At 36.0% G+C, this 16940-nt stretch overlaps 2 protein-coding genes across 3 annotated transcripts in view; one reads left to right on the top strand and one right to left on the bottom strand.

Annotated features, from left to right (window-relative positions):
• Positions 1-403: 403 nt before the first annotated feature.
• tmem161a (transmembrane protein 161A) lies at positions 404-8855 on the bottom strand. The gene is made up of 12 exons (XM_079891575.1): positions 8746-8855; positions 6860-6963; positions 6694-6777; positions 6507-6604; positions 6267-6423; positions 5982-6133; positions 5839-5899; positions 5613-5756; positions 5384-5497; positions 4500-4674; positions 4259-4355; positions 404-2420 (listed from the first exon to the last, which is right to left on the bottom strand). The coding sequence occupies exons 1-12, from the start codon at positions 8746-8748 to the stop codon at positions 2125-2127; spliced, it is 1485 nt and encodes a 494-aa protein (XP_079747701.1). The 5' UTR covers positions 8749-8855; the 3' UTR covers positions 404-2124.
• A 1898-nt stretch (positions 8856-10753) lies between these two features.
• gatad2ab (GATA zinc finger domain containing 2Ab) overlaps positions 10754-16940 on the top strand; it is an 82390-nt gene continuing 76203 nt past the window's right edge. The window contains exons 1-2 of one of the 2 annotated variants that reach the window (XM_079890098.1): positions 10754-11004; positions 16407-16444. The gene's annotated coding sequence lies outside the window, so the exon portion shown is untranslated. Of the gene's footprint in view, positions 11005-14450; positions 15034-16406; positions 16445-16940 lie in introns of those variants that run through there. The other variant, XM_079890097.1, reaches the window with a different exon arrangement.

Raw genomic sequence — 16940 nt, 5'->3', positions numbered from 1 at the left:
TAGCAACAGCCAGGGGTGCAGTGGGTCTCAGACTGGGCCTCCTGACAGATGCACATAATTAATGTGATTATATAGATATGTCAACCCCGTCACCCTCCACTTCATTAAGCCAGACACGGCCTCCAGACGTGTCATCAGCCAGCCCGACGTGGGAAAAAATATCCGTCTGTGTTCAAGATGAGACGTTATTGGGACAGCACCGGGCTAGTGGCGAGACAGAGGATATAGACACAAATGCGCCAGCCAATTAATGGTGCATTTATGCTTCAAATATCCCCCTGATAATACGCATGTAAAGAAATTTAAATTTACACTGGTTTTTATGGGTCATGTACACGTGAACAAATGGTACAGATGTACCATAATAAAAAATATATATTTAATGGAAGAAATATCAGTTCATAGGGTTGAACACAGAAATATGAATTTTATTAGTTCATATGGTCATAAACATCTTAAACCAGTCATATTCTATACCAGCTAATAAACTAGTCAGACATGTGACCATCTGACCCTTTGAATGAGACATTGTCTGTTCTGACTGTGGAAGTCACATTTTATCAGCCATTAATCATGTCATCTTTCAGACACAAAACTACAGGCCTGATCAAACCAATACATATTTCTGTGTGGATATATATATATATATATATATATATATATATATATATATATATATATATATATATATATATCCTTAACAAGAATTGCATTTCATTTATAAATAAATATTTACATACATACAAAAATGTAATTGTGTCTAAAAAATATGCCATTTGCATGCCACTTGAATAAGATCATGCATTGGTTTGACTATTAATACATTAGTTATTAACATTGAATTAATTAGTAGTTATAGACCAAACTATATGGTCAATATTTGGCCATTTTGAGATTATCAGGATTGTGTAACAATTTAGAGCTTTTAACGCTTTATCTTCAGAACACAAATGAAGATCTTTTTGAAATCTGAGCTTTCTCTCCCTCCAATGAGGTTTGTTCTCGCTCATCAAGCAAATATGGTTCATTCTGTTTATGTTCGCAGATCAGTTTGTTCATAAAGCGATCGTGTCTCTTCAGAATATTTGGACTGAGTTGTTAAATTTATATGGATTAGTTTTACAATCACTTTTTGAATTTTTCAAAGTGGTAGTTGCGTAGCTGTCAATGGAGGGACAGAAAGCTCACAGATTTATTTAAAAAGATCTTCATTTGTGTTCTGAAGATGAACAAAAATCTTTACAGGTTTGGAATGACATCAATTTATTGAAAATACTATCAATAAATAATGGCAAATAGTGGAAAAACAAACAGTCATATTTGATTTTCATTATCAGTTTATTGTTTTGAATCAAATGAAAGCTGATTGACATTAGAAAATGAATAAATAAATTGTTTAAGTCTTAAATGATATTAATCCCTGGTGACTTCCTCTGATCATATAAGTGAAGATCATTGGTAGCTAACAGAGTGAACAGAATAACAGGCAAACAAATTAAAAACTCGCAGATGATTATTCACGCGAAACACACTGGCATTATGTTTAGGACAGCTGTATGTATCACGTCATCAGCCATTTAGCAAACACAGTATTTAAAATAGACCATAACATTCTGTTAAAAAATTCATCCAAGGCATGAAATTAAATCAAATTTCATTTTTAAACAATCAAGTCCATTAACTACATGGCTAAACTGTTTTGCTGGTTTTCATTTGCCATTTCGGACCACATCCCTGAGCTGCCAGGCCCTTAGATTTGCATCTCAATGAAATGATCACCACAACAGTTACGCATGAGATTTAACTGAAAACTTCTGATGTAAAAAAGTGAGAAAACCGTTTTATTACAAACAAACATGGTGTTTGACGGACTGTTGAAGAGCTGATGAGGATCTAAACAGCTTTTGCATACAGTTAACTAGCATCTTTTCTTTGATTGTACCTAACTAAATTTTCCACAAGGTACCGGCAAAATAAAGTGGGTTCAAACATGAGCGTTTGTTCCGAAGGCCAGCCTTCATCTTTGCTGTTGCATCAGATGTGTTTGCGTGACTGTCCGTGTTGATACTGCGGTACCTTGTAGGATTGGATTCAGCGCACAGAGCTTCATTTTTAGGGCACTTTTCAGTTGTGCATCAGATACTGGTGGAAATAGATGCCGAACAGGCTGCTAATGAGTTGACAGGCCGCAACCCACCATGTGAGAAAGGCGAAGATGCCCCTGAAGAAAAGAGGCGTGAGGACTCCACGTAAAGCAGAGAACAGCTCGATCAGGTGGGCTACGGTGGCCTGGATGTCCTCCTCCATGTCCTCCATGTCCTCGTCGTCTTCCAGACTTGGGGCTGGTGGAGGGGTGGTGGGAAGTATGGGAGCAGGGGTTACACCCGGAGTCTCTGCTCCAAAGCCCCATGAGAAGTCACCTGAGGGGTACATTAGAATTTTTTAATACATTAAAAACTCTTTAAGAAAATTCTTGAAAATTCAAATCAATAAATTAAAAAAATATAAAAAAAAACAAAAAAAATATTTTAAAAAATTATATATATATATATATATATATATATATATATATATATATATATATATATATATATATATATATATATATATATTATATTATATTATAAATAAGTATATAGTAATAAATATAAAATAAATAGTTACACATAAATAAAATATAATAAATTACTTTCATTTTAACTACATCAAAATATTAAAATACAAAACAAATATAGCAGTAAATATAAAAAAAAACATTTTAAAATAATAATCAATAATTAAAATAAAAGTATTAAAAAATATATTTTTATTAAAAAAGATTTGCTCACAAACTAAAAATTGTCAAATTTACATTATTAAAAATTATTAGACTTACATTTTTTACATCATTATTATGCTTATTATTATTACCTCATTAATACTGTTATTTAAAGGTAACTTTTTTGTTCAATTTAAATAATGAGTCAGTACACATTCAGTCCTTCAACCAAAACTTGTTTTTTTCTTACCCTGATTCACTATAGTAAGCCTGTTATAAGCGTTTATATTTTAGACCTAGCGGGAGGTTTTTTGTGGGAAATTGCGTACATACATCACTCGCCCATGCTTTTCTCGTCATATCCATAAATGGAGAAAAGTTGCTCCGGCTATTTTGACGAGTGTATGGTGTGGGAGTGGAATAGGTTAGTTGTCACAACGAGTGAGAAAGGTTGACATGGAGAAGCTAAATCTCGAACCTCCAGGGAAATCACACATTTTAAGCCAACGCTGAACAGAGAAGAGTCTTCTGGTAAAAAGAGAACGCCACAGAGCTCGTAATAAAACAAGAATCAACATTAGCTTAGCTTTTCGGAGATGGCGAGAACTGAAGGATTTCAAATGTTGTAAAAGCGACGTGGAGATGGTGTTTTTATTACTCAACAGGTGATTAACACATTTTATTGAACAGAGAAATTGCCAAATGTTGCTCTCTAACAGAGTTCATTGTAAAGCATTATCTATTATGAATGGTCATTTCATCATGGTTGTTGTAGCGCTGCACTGGAATTTATTTTCAAGGCAATACCATGTCTATTAAAGTCTTCAGCTTTCGATTCTTTCCATCTAAACTGGTTATATATCTTAAAGCGTAACTCTCACCAAAATGCAACCTAGGGTCTTTTTGTGAATCTACCCGAGGCAAACTTTTGTTTAAAAGCATAATTAGGATGGAAACGCCACTTTTAAGTATGACCGTATTTTCGTTTTCGGTCAAATTGCCTTTTGAATGGGAGTGCTTGGGGCACGACTATGATAGCATCAAAAATCGCTATTTTTAAAACACTAAGAAGACACTAACAATGTTCTCAATGCTCGAGTTCATGTGTAGAGCCCCTGGTGATACTTCGAGCACAGTTTCATGTTGTGTCGAGCCTTCGTAGTGTTTTAAAAATAGCGATTTTAATGCTATCATAGTCGTGCCCCAAGCACTCCCATTCAAAAGGCAATTTGACCGAAAACGAAAATACGGTCAAACTTAAAAGTGGCGTTTCCATTCTAATTATGCTTTTAAATGAAAGTTTGTCTCAGGTAGATTAACAAAAAAGACCCTAGGTTGCATTTTGGCGAGATTTACGCTTTATGCCTATCAGTGAATGATTTATGAGCAGATAACCATATTCAGTCAAGCAGAGCCAAAGCACAACCAAAACAATGTTCTTCCACAAAATGCATGCAGTTTTGAGTACCTTTAACTGCCAGTGACAGTGTAGTGACCCACCTAAAGATTTGAGTGCCAAAGTTGAGAAAAGCACAAGCAGAATAGGTATAAGGTACTGGAGGGTGACCACAGTCAGGTAGCAGAAAACTCGTGTCACCTACATAAACGGGTTTAAAAACATTACATCGTCGTATTTATTACATCATTACAGTGAATTTATAGGAAACATTAATACTGTCCACTCTGTGATTTGTAATGTTTCGGATACATAAAACACTGCTACTTCGCATTTCAACCTCACCTTCCTCTGGATGTCAATGGCAGCGATACGCCCCGCCTCTTTCTTCATTTGCTCCACCCACTTCTGAGAGAGGTTAAGGTAGGCCTGCAGGTGGTAGCGTGTGAGCAGCAGCTTCAGAACACACAGCACCACGATAGTCCACAGACGTACCGAGTTAAAGGCAGAACTAGAAAGTCTGAAAAAAAGAAGAAAGGAATTATACACAAATGTCAAAATATAACAAATCATTTATATATATAAAATATAAATGAAAGCAATATTTAAATTATAAAAAAATCATTTAAAATAAATACAAATAATAAAATACATAATAAATGGGTAAAGAATTATAAAAAAGAAAGAATTTTTAAATAAACTAAAAAGCATTCAAATACAAAATAAATGATTGAAAATAAAATATTACATATATGTGACCCTGGACCACATATGGGTCACATGGGTCAATTTTTTTAAACTGAGGTTTATACATCATCTGAAAGCTGAATAAATAAGCTTTCCAATGATGTATGGTTTGTTAGGATAGGCAAATATTCTATTTGCCTATCCGAGATACGACTATTTGAAAATCTGGAAACTGAGGGTGCAAGAAAATCGAAACATTGAGAAAATCGCCTTTAAAGTTGTCCATTTAGGCTATGTTAACGATTGTGCTGCATTCACTCACAAAAAGAAATGTTTTATATATTTACAGTTGGAAATTTACAAAATATCTTCACGGAACATGATCTTTACTTAATATCCTAATGATTTTTGGCATAAAAGAAAAATCGATAATTTTGACCCATTCAATGTATTTTTGGCTATTGCCACAAATATACCTGTGCTACTTGTGACTGGTTTTGTGATCCAGGGTCACATATATAAATAAAATTTGCTCAACTTACAAGGTAACTGAGGTCTTTCCCATGGGGGCGTTCCCTAGGAAGTCTCGAGCAATGGGTTTAATCCACATTACAAGAATGACCAGTGGTGATAGAAAACCCATGTGCAAAAGGATCCTAAAAGGGAAAACCAGTTGCCGTGGCATATCAAATCAAACTTTCAATATCATCAATGCAACTGTCAATTTTGTTCATGTTCAATTCTTACACAATGCCATTTTGAGAGTCTTACTGAATGATTGGACGGTCTGCGTTCATCTGAACGGCGTCTAGGTGAGTTTGGGCCAATCGCAGTCCAGGGAATGCAAGGAGCGCTCCAATGAAGGCACAAAGGACAGCCAGCCCCAACTTCACTGACAGTTTGGTGAAGGGAACTCTGTTAAAATATTGTCAGTATTTTAATGATAAAAGACTACAGAACACGACTAATGATGTCTAACCATTAATGTATAACTTACGACCACTCATAGCCATGCTGTTTGGCAAAGACCTCGAAATTGTCAAAAAGACTGGTAAATCCTGCAAGAAATTGATAAGGAAAGATTTCACGTGGTATAAATGTCCTTTCACTTCTAGAAATACAGATCAGATAACCACATACCGGGCTCAAGGCCAAACTCCAGGTAGTCTTCTCTCACAACAAGAACCAGCATGGCAATGAGCAGAGATAAGAAGCCGAAAGCAAGACACACAGAGCGCTCGCCGCCCTCCTCAGAGCGGAAGTAGTGGCTCATAAGAAGATGCAGCGTCCTCCTGAGAACTTCAGTCAAGGACAACAAGACCTTACAACAACTTATATTCTTTCTTAGCATGAGGTAAGTCGCATCTGAATTTCTCAGGTAGCTTCAGGTCTGTTAATCCAAAGGACTGCAGTGTTGGAGGATACAGGCAGAAGAAAACAGTCAGCACACACCAGATGGAAGCGATATTGACTTCCTTGCTGGCATCCACTAAACTGCAGTAGCCTTCGGTGAAGAGGTAGATCCCTGTCGCATAGACGGCAAAGTCAATCAGCCACTGGTACTCCACAAAGAACCGCAAAACTGTGAGGAAGAGAAAAGGTTAAGATCATCCGAGGAGCTTTTCTTCAAGATCAAACTGTTCAGGAACCCGGATAAAGACCTACCAAGTGCATCCAAGACATTTACAGGCGCATTCTCCAAGTGAAGGTCGATGTCTTTCGGAACCGTGAGCGGCTTGGATTCTCCGTGTCCATTTTGTCTCCTGGAAACAGCAAGAGGTCGAGCAGAAGTTATCGAATTCCCAAACAGAAAAGTAACAGCGGCAACAGTTGCACTGAATCAAGCTCACACCTGTCTCGCCTGCTGTTCTTAGGAATCTGCTTCCCTGCAAGGGCGCACAATACGCCTTCAGATGGATGTTTGAACCTGAAAAGGCTGAGAAAAACAACAGGCTGGGGTATTAGAAAGAGCCAGGTGTCATATATAAGTCTACACGGAAAAGATGTGTATTGCTTACCTGCCGTTACATAAGAGCCAGCGTGCGAAGGAGAGATGTGGGGCCATTCTTTGCATTATGCTGACCGCCAGCAAGCTCACCACCAACTGAACCCCCATCAGAGCCTTAAAAGAAACGGACATATAGAGAACGCACATTGGTACAGAAAATAATGTTGACTCATACCTTTACAGTTTATAAAAGTCACTTTGATTTGCATAGCGCTTTAAAAAATACAGATTGTTTCAAAGCAGCTTCACAGTGATAAACAGGAAAATAATGATCAATGATGTAAACATAGTTCAATTCTCTAAAAAAAGACAATAGAGTCATTATTCAACTGAAGGCATTTCTCAATGTTGATTCAATTCAGTTCAATAACCAATAAACCAGCTAAAGTAGCCGGTGTTGTCTTCAAGGCTCAATTCAGTTTAAGTTTGGTTCTTATCCAATAGTGTCAGTGCAGTCAAATATTCAAAGTAGTCGATTGCAGAGTTCACACGCATAGGTTTAATACCTATGATCACGCGCGTGAACTCGGCAATCGACTACTTTGGACTTCAACCGAAAAACAGGATGTAAACAAAGGTATTTGCGCTGGCTTAAATAACATCATTTTTATACATATCTTTCACATCTACTGCAGTCAGACTCACTCGTGTTCACTCAGAAGGAATCACTCACATTTTCTGTGCACTTGTAATGACACATCAAGGATGTTAAGAGGCTAAAAGCAGGTTTAGTACTTGCCCCATTGAAGTCAACAGGGTGCAAATTTTAAAAATAGAATAACTCGGTGTAGGCAACACCGATTTTTGTCGTTGTTCTCTGTATTGACAGCACTCCAAATGTACAAAAAAATGAGCTCAATGTTAAAATTGACCGGAGTTCTCCTTTAAGTTGTCAATGTCTATGTGTGGATGTTCAAGAGGCAAAGCGTTCTGGAGAGTTTAAAAATAGCAATGTTTGCTCATTTTTTTTGTTAAAGCATTTATATTAGTCATTCCATACAAAATATGTGTGTTATTTAAGCTGTACAATTGTGTAAATCATGCTTGTAGAGGTGGGACTACTGATAGGCGGATAAACATACGTTGGGTTTGATTCCATGTAAACAGAATTCTGGTATTCTTGCGCGAGTCGCGGTAAAGCTACCGTGTTTGACGGCACATTAGAGGAGTTGAAAATTGAATTAAGTTTGCAATGACAAGGTTAGTAAGTGGTTTTATCACACTAGTCTCGCTTTAACATGTATACTGTTTAAGTCTTGTGGCTTTACTTCCAAAAATATTGTATTTTAACGTTTGTCACGGAGACATGCCTTGTCCCATAGAGTTCCATAGTAACATTAATACAGTAAACGCGATTTTTGTTTGCTTTAAAAACTAAAATACTGGTCGAAATGGCTTTCAGTGCTAATAAACAGCATGCCAATGGAGCTTACTTGTTTTGAACAGAGAAAATTCCTGTAACTCAGGTTCTGGTATTTTTACAGCACTTCACTACCACCAAATCTATTTGACTATGGGCCTGTGCCAGTCACTCGAGATGAGCACAGGAGCCATGCTGTCAAAGTGAGCAGGTGCTGGCATTGCAAAACCCCCATGACATGGGAAGGCATGGGCAGTTAGCTAACATGCTACAGCTAACCATCCTATATAACACTAAATACCTACTATTAAGATCTGAAACACAGAAACAGTGCAATGGCACAGTCACTAACACAAGTAAGACAAGTAAGTTAGTGCAATGGATCCAAAATACGTTACCCCTAACCAGTCTACAAGCGATCACTGTGCTAACATGATTTCGGTACAGAAGATACAAACAACAATCAACCGGATCGGTCGTGTAAAAGAGCAATTTTACAAGTCGATTTAACGGTTTAAAAAAATAAATATACTAACCATCTTCGTTTGGTGAGTTTAATGAATGAGTTTATGTCCCATGTAGCAGCTCTCGTGGTGACACTTGAGTGTTCGAACAGCTGAAGGAGTATTTTGATGACGTATGCTACAATCGCTCGCTCTGATTGGACCATGTCGACGCCGCATGAGAGCTGCAATTCTATTGGTCGAACTGGCAACGCATCTACAATTTGATTGGCCCTCGTGATGGAACTGTAAATGTCGTTGGCTTTTCTTCAAGGACAGAAATAAAACTGTGGGAGGGCCAAGATGTGCAGAGACAAATGGAGAGCTGTTGTGGCAACACAAACGTTCAAACGGCAAATACATGAGCTTTTCTGACCGTTTTATAGGGCTAAGTATTTATTTCATATAGCCTAACTTTCAATTAATTTGGAATTAACTATGTGGGCTTGAATGTTGGTATTTTAAACGGGAGCTTTCTGCAGTCAAATGTTCTTGTCAACACAAATTTTACTGTGGGGAAATTCATAAACAGCTAATATGTCAATGGAAATGTTTGTGAAATTTTACTGTGATTTTTAGCAGCATTATTTAAGGTTTGTATACCATATAGGACTTGCTACAGCTGTTATGATTGATGTGCAACTGCTCACAGCTGATAAGCCTGCAAATAAATCTTTCCCTCAGCTATTTTTGATCCTTCAATAGTTTTTTTCCCCCTCCGAATGTAACTTACTGCTGCTAAATTAATAAATAAAGCTAAATTGATCCCCTTTATTGTCAAGAATCATGTGTTCTGTTTAGGGTTCTTGAGTTGCTATGGTTGTATGGTTCTTTGTAGATTAGATACAATTCTTGATGTTACATTACAAGATCTTCATGCATGGCTGGGGTTCCCAAAAGCATTGTAAGCCAATAATAGAAACAATTGGTCTCTACAATATACTTAGTAGGCCTACAATGCTTTTGGGAAACAGATTGGTGGAAACAGATTAAAAATGAAAATAAACTGGTTTTCTAAAGTACTAGCCAGAGGATAATATGCATTTTTGAAACGTGAGATGTTCATACTATGATGCTTTCCAATGCAGTGACATTTTTCTCTCTCTCTATTGTTCTTTATTGGTATAGAATGTTCCATGAAGCACCTTTAACGTACATGGAACCTTTACCTTACCATTGGACAAAAGGTTCTTCCGTGGAAAAGGGTTCTTTAGATGTTCCCCATACTAAGAAAAAATGGTTATTTTAGGAACTGTTGATTGAAAGGTTCTTTGGGAACCCAAAAATGGTTCTTCTATGCAAATTCGCTTATTTTGGAACCTTGTTTTTTAAGAGTGATGTGGTGCTTTAAAGAAACCAACTCTGAAGATGCTATAATATAACATCAAAACATTACAAATTACTAATAAACAAGAACCCTAATACTTCTTGATAAGATAGTTCTTTGCATGTAGTTTACATTTTGAGATTTTTTATTTATTTATAAAAGATTAACTTTAAAAAAAAAATACATTTGCAAAGAAATGGGCCAATAGCTTTATGACTTTGTTGGCAAAAGGATATCAATGCAAACAAAACTAGATTGTCTAAACCAAATAATAGTAATAAGAATTACAAAGGCATTTGCTCTAAAGTCACGAAACTTCGATCTTTTCATGTTTATTTATATTTTAATCACTGTAAAAATTATGATCAACAAGTTAACATAACATATGTTTTTTATACATTGCTTCAACTCTTCAAAATAAGTTTTAACTTATCTAAATTATCTAACTCATTTTTAAAGTCAGTTTAATGTAATTTAAGTTGAAATTACTTAAACATCAAAGTTGCTTACTTAAAAATATTGACGCAGCAACTTTTTTTTTTACAGTGCACGTTATAATGTGTTAACTTATTGTTGTAATGTTGTTACCCACACTTTTTATTTTCGTTGAATAAATGCTTTTTAATGAAGGATCCAAGCAGTCGAGCTGTTTTCAACTCAACGCACCCTGTAGGGCTGCAGACGCATGGCTTTCACGCGACGTGCATGATAATTGGTCACGCGCATTGAGAGAGCTGAGATATGCGCTTGAACTTGACCTTCTGAATTGCGTCGCTAAAAGACATGAGTACGGCCCTTGCTCTCTTCTTATATGTGCCAATCAGTCGTTAAGACTGATGTTCAATGCTCATTTCCATAAAATCCAGTCCGGCTCCAATTAAAGGACTATGTGGCATTCCGAGGCGAGTCTTTTCCCACGGAACAGCTAGTGTGGAAACATCTCTCCACAACGACAACAACATTGGGTATGTAGTCGTGGAAACTCATTTGAACTAGTGCTTTGGATATGTAGGCTATTACTGAGGGTTTGTAATTCAGAAAATTCATTTTTCTTTAATTGCTTCAATTGGGACAGTATGTGTTTGCTACAAAGAAATCCTTATTTACTTTAATCTGATTGCATACGAAAAAAATTGGCTAAATATATTTTGTTTAGGCTAATAATTTATTCCCGCCGTTTTTTTCACGATTCGTAAGAAATTTGTGTCGCATAATGTTTTGCGTTCACTGCTTTGTTTTAAAAAGAAACTAGGTTAAAGCTTGAGTGTGCAACTGATACAATTTTGTGGACTTTAGGATAAACTTCATTCGTCACTATATAGCTACTTTTGACGATCACGGGTAGATTTGGTGTTTGACCTGTGACCTGGGGTCAAACAGAAATATAGTTTGAGGCTCAAATTGAGCAAAGGGTCAAGTGCAACCTGTAAGACATGCCTATATAGGGATGAATGGGGAAACTCTTTATTATTTACTTGAGTGATTTGAGCTAAAGCGTATGAAATTATAGCCTAACATTTATTTTAATGATTATTATTTTGAATCTCAGCCTCATTTTGCAATGTTACCTTCAAATATCCTGTGTGTCACGAATTGTTTCATTGTGTCCCAATCATATCTTCGATTTAAATGTTGAGATATGCGGATCACAACATTTATGTCTGTTCATTCATTTTGGAGCTAATGCATTTTAATAATGCATGATCAACAAATTTCCATGTCACCACTAATGAGTATAATTTTTGTAGCTCGTTATACAGACATCTCGTATGGCTATTGCACTGTATTAAAACTAAAATTTATCATAACGCATGAGCGTCTTTAAGGTGCATTTGCAGGGAAATTTTGTAATGCCACTTTTTTCATGGTTTAATTTTTCAGGTTTTTATTAAAAAATTGGCATTACGTTTTACCCGTTTTTAGCCTTATACCCTTTTAAACGATTTTTTTATCATAAAATTAGTCTTCCAAGTAAACCTATAAATTGTATTTCGGGTTTAATAATCTACTAGTAACCAAATTCCTTTTATTGTCCTTTCAAAGGCCACACAGCAAGATCATGATATTATTTATATTAATTTAAAAAAAATATATGTGTTAAAGAACAACAGACTCGTTTATACTAGGCGATTATCTTCTTACTGACTTTAATTTAGTTCGTTTAGCGACCTTCAGAATTATGTTTGTAGGCTAGTAACATAAAATTTAAAATAGCTTGCGGAGAGTTTAATTCATTGAATTTTAGCTCATCTAAATGACGACCCTGCACAGTTTGGTGCTTCGCCAATGAGCATATAGGCTACTATTTGTAGGCTTCAAATTAATCTCAGCTAGCCGATATGAAATACTAGGCTATTATAGATTTTGGTGGCGCTACAGTTAATTCATTTGTTATTTTTAGTTTAATTATAAATCGTAATATTTGCATTCAAGTGGACGCGATCTCGAAATTGGCATTTGGTTTAAATTTTTAAAATATGTAGCTCGTAACATTATTTTCTTTGAATGATTTAAAAACTATTTAAAATATAGTATCGGTAGGGTATTTTGAAACGGTTGTGATTTACACAAATGGTCTCTTGATATGTAAACATGCATTATTGATAGGCCTACGACGGAAAGCTCGGTCCTTTCATTATCTTCTCAACAGTTGCAGCGTCTTACCGATGGGTGTCGCTGTTTTCTGTTTGTTTCAGTGACGACGTGTTAATAAAAGGACGAAAAAAGCTGCAGTAGCCTATATGAGAATTTTTTTTTTAATTGAAGCACCAATGTTTTTTTCTCTGGCATGAAAATTAAAGGAATTAAATGTCAATGCCTGGTGCGTTGAATTGTGCACTGCTAGATCCGATTCATTTCATTCATTGTTTCTCTTTGAGTGGTGTCATTTTTAAAGTTTGGTTTGGCAAGGTAAAATAGGCTACAAATAGTTTACATGTCACAGGGTCTAGGATGTAATAATCCAAGCTTTTAAATGATCGTATGGGACATGGAAATAAGCCTTATTTTTGTTCTCATTCTTTCCATTTTTGCATGTTGTTCAACAGAAAGAGTTAAAGAAGATTGGTCTGATTCAAGCATAAATACGGGTTTATGCCAGATAGAGTTTTTTTTAAAAAAGAAATTCTCAGGGCACAATCAATTAAGATTCTTCTAGGCCTACTTCAATCCAATTTGTTTGGCCCTGTAGCTATCCATTAAAGAAAACCTTAAATATTCTTAAGACATTGCACATAAGTTTTTGTGGTATATTTTAATGATAAATATGTGGGCCTATTCAATTTCATTATTGGGACAAAATGTCCCCACAAAGATGGCAATATCCGAAGTCCCCATGAGGAAAACCGCTTATATCATACTAAGTGATGTTTTTTGAAAAGTCATTATGTCTACAGAAAGTCTCCATAAATGGAAACCCAACGCTTGTGTGTGTGTGTGTGTGTGTGTGTGTGTGTGTGTGTGTGGCCTATGTTATGGGGACCAAATGTCCCCACAAAGATGGCAATACCAGTAATTTCTGACCTTGTGGAGACATTTTTTGGTCCCCATAAGGAAAAAACTTATAAATCATACTAAGTGATGTTTTTTGAAAATGTAAAAATGCAGAAAGTTTTCTGTGATACACTGTAAAAGTTGCCGCCTTACATTTTTAAGTACAATCAACTTGGATGTTGAAGTAAATTGAACTTAAATTAAATGAATCTGACTTAAAACAATTGTTGAAACTTGTATAACATAAAAAGTTGACATTTGCTTAACTAATTTTGATGAGTTAAAGAAATGTAAAAACATGTCATAATTTATTGATTATATCTTTTTTACAGTTAGGGGTAGGGTTAGGGGATAGAAGAATATACAGTCTATACAGTATAAAAATCATTATGGCAAGTCCCCATAAAACGTGTGTGTGTGTGTGTGTGTGTGTGTGTGTGTGTGTGTGTGTGTGTGTTGGGTGTATTTATATCACCCAGTATTCTGATATTACCCATATTCATTTCGTGTTTCTAAAATAAATGAGGAAATGCAGAATGTCTTTACCAACAAAACGCGAACGATGACAATATATGTGTGTACGCACAAATTCTCCAGGTCTATGACGTCAATACGCAACCATACACGTTTTAAACCTGAATCCCTTTCGGCTACGGTGAATGGATGACTCTCAGTCTCTCTCTCACACACACACACCCCTCCATTTCGAAATGTCACTGACCTCCTATAAACAGTAGAACTAGGAAATATGGATTGATAGCTACCCGAACCGTCTCCAGTAATTTTACGCACGTGACGCTTCAAAGCAACAAGGCGCCAATGTCTAGTGGAAAACTGATAGATAAATAACACGAACGTCTATTGGCCTGCACTGCACACACGCACTTCCCAGTTAGGGCGTGTGTGTGTGTGTGCTGTCAGTACAGGAATCTTAAGGTGTGAGCAAGTGCAACTGCAGGTTCTGTGATGGTTAAACAATTATAGATGTGCAATGAAATCTTAATATGAGCTGATTCTATGGACAATTTGCGTTTATTCCTTCGCGTATTCGCGGATAGAACGAAACCGACTAGCTTTCTTTTAGTCTGCCCATATGCCAACCCAAAACAGCGATAGAAAAAAGATGGGCGTAACTCTAAATGGATCATGCACGCGGACTTTGGAACAATAACTCATCAATTCACTACGGGACGCCGTTTACGCGCGAGCTGCTTGAGTTTCTACACACGTCCACGCGCGAGACCAGCGAACAGACTCGATCCCAGCAGTCCTCGGAGTAGCAGCAGCACTGGATACTTAGCAGGAATCTGGATAACAAGTTGTGCAGTTGAGCTATTAGAGCGTCAGATCACTCAAGGCTGTTTGTAACTAACGGACATCAATACTTTTCGTGTCGCCCTTTAAAGTGACGTAGTTGCGCGTTTAACGCGATTCTCGGGAATAGTTTATTTATTTGTACCTGTGGATTAGATATTGTGGTGTAACGGATCACCCCAAGCTTGGTAAGTGAACACTAATTTGTATTGACTTATCAGTAATCAGTCAATGTTTGTTTAACTTCACAGTACAATGTTAGTTATTTCAGCGTAAAGAATGTAAAAAAATCTACAATAAATCATAGGCCTCTATATTACCTTGAAAATGTATATATTACTAGCCAATAACTTCGGTTTTATCAGTTACGTATGTGTTGTGCTGCATTCTATGTGATTTGGTTAACGTTTAGTGTCAGTTGTGTTACCCTGATTGTGTTTTTGTGTTTGTTTAGCTAAAACTGTGCTCTTCTTGTGTTTTCATTGTAGGCACCACATTTAAATCACGTGTCCTTGTATCACCTGTGCAGTTATCAATAAACTTTACAATAATTGACAGATTTTAGTATCTTAAAATGTGTTTGTAAAATACAGTAAAGTTAATGTAATCATTAAACAATTCACTGCGCAGTTTTGTTTGTCAAAGATTTGCCTAAATAAATGTGTGCACATTTCACATGTAATTATTTGCACACAATCTAATTCTCGTGCTGTTTTTGTTAAGGGGAAGGAGGAGGGGGAAAGTTTCCATTTGTCAGAGTTAATGTGGCGTATTTTAACTAAATCATCTTTTGAGCGTCGTATGAAGTGATCATTAGGCGAGCCCGGGGAGCAAACAGTTGTGCGATTGTTAGAGGAGCCTGGGAAAATGTTCCGGGGTCCGGGAGGTGGAGTGTATTGACGCCAGACCCTCTTGTTGAGGGGACTTCTGTGCTCCCAGACGTTATTGTCATGATAATGAGCAGCCCGCACGTTGTTGAACTTGATGTTGACTTCTTTCTTTAGGCTTGAATTTTTTTCGGTCACTTGTTTGTGGGAAAATTTTCTCCTGAGCTACAGTGTGAAATTAATTAATCAGGCTTTTGGAGCGACCAACAATAGAGACCAAGAGGATCCCTGGAACCCCACAAAAGGCCCCAAACGTTTTTTTTCTTTTTTTTTCTAAACTGTATTCTTCCCAGCCACAACAGACTGAAAGAGAGTTGTAGTTTAAGAGATTTTTTTTTTTTCATTGTAAGCTATACACATTATTATTATTATAGTTAAATATATAATAGGCCTACTACATAACAACACTTATAGTTTTAAAAGTGTTATCGGTTCCTGAAAAACTAAAATGAGGTGTGTGTGTGTGTGTGTGTGTGTGTGAGTGAGTGAAGCACGTGCTTGTACGTTTGGCGTGTCAATTAAATAGTCTTATATTGTATTTGCATTATTGAAGCACTGGGTACAATAGTTACTTCTTCTTTTTTTTAAATCAAACGTGAAGAAATGTAAATGAATGAGAAGGTTTTAAGGAAACATTTGTTCGTTGATTCTCATTACAACTTCTGTTTCTCCAGGCACTCAGATATGAGAGGTCATCACTGTCTACTAAAAGGTAAGAATTAAAAAGATTTGATGGATAAAACAGGGTGTTATATAAAAATGTTATTTGTATCGACTTTTATGTAGGAATTATTGTGTAAAAAGAGTGAATTGTAACGTTGAAACAGTAGAATTGAACTTAATAATTGAACGCGACCTTTAAAATCTTACAATAAACAAATAATAATAAACTTCTAGCCACTTCTTTAACAAATATTTTATTTAGAGATATTTATATTACGGTTTATAAGACCGTTTTGTGAGGTGATGCCAACAAGAACACGACTCAATGTATAAATGATTTAAAAAGAAATTGTGTAAAGCTAAATTGATTTTGCATGATCTTTAATTGGTTTTCAAAACGAAATGTTCTCGTACTTACACATTTTTATTTATTTAGAATTTGTATATTTACATGATCTTTTTTTTTTTTGTATGGATCTTGATGTTAAATAACGCAGCAGTTAAAATGACAATTTGCATTAACCAGCTGTAACTTGTCTTACTAT

Source organism: Squalius cephalus, assembly GCF_949319135.1.
Source record: "Squalius cephalus genome assembly, chromosome: 13".
Lineage (NCBI taxonomy): Eukaryota > Metazoa > Chordata > Actinopteri > Cypriniformes > Leuciscidae > Squalius > Squalius cephalus.
The sequence above is the reverse complement of the archived record's forward strand: the minus strand, read 5'-3'. Positions and strand labels throughout refer to the sequence as shown.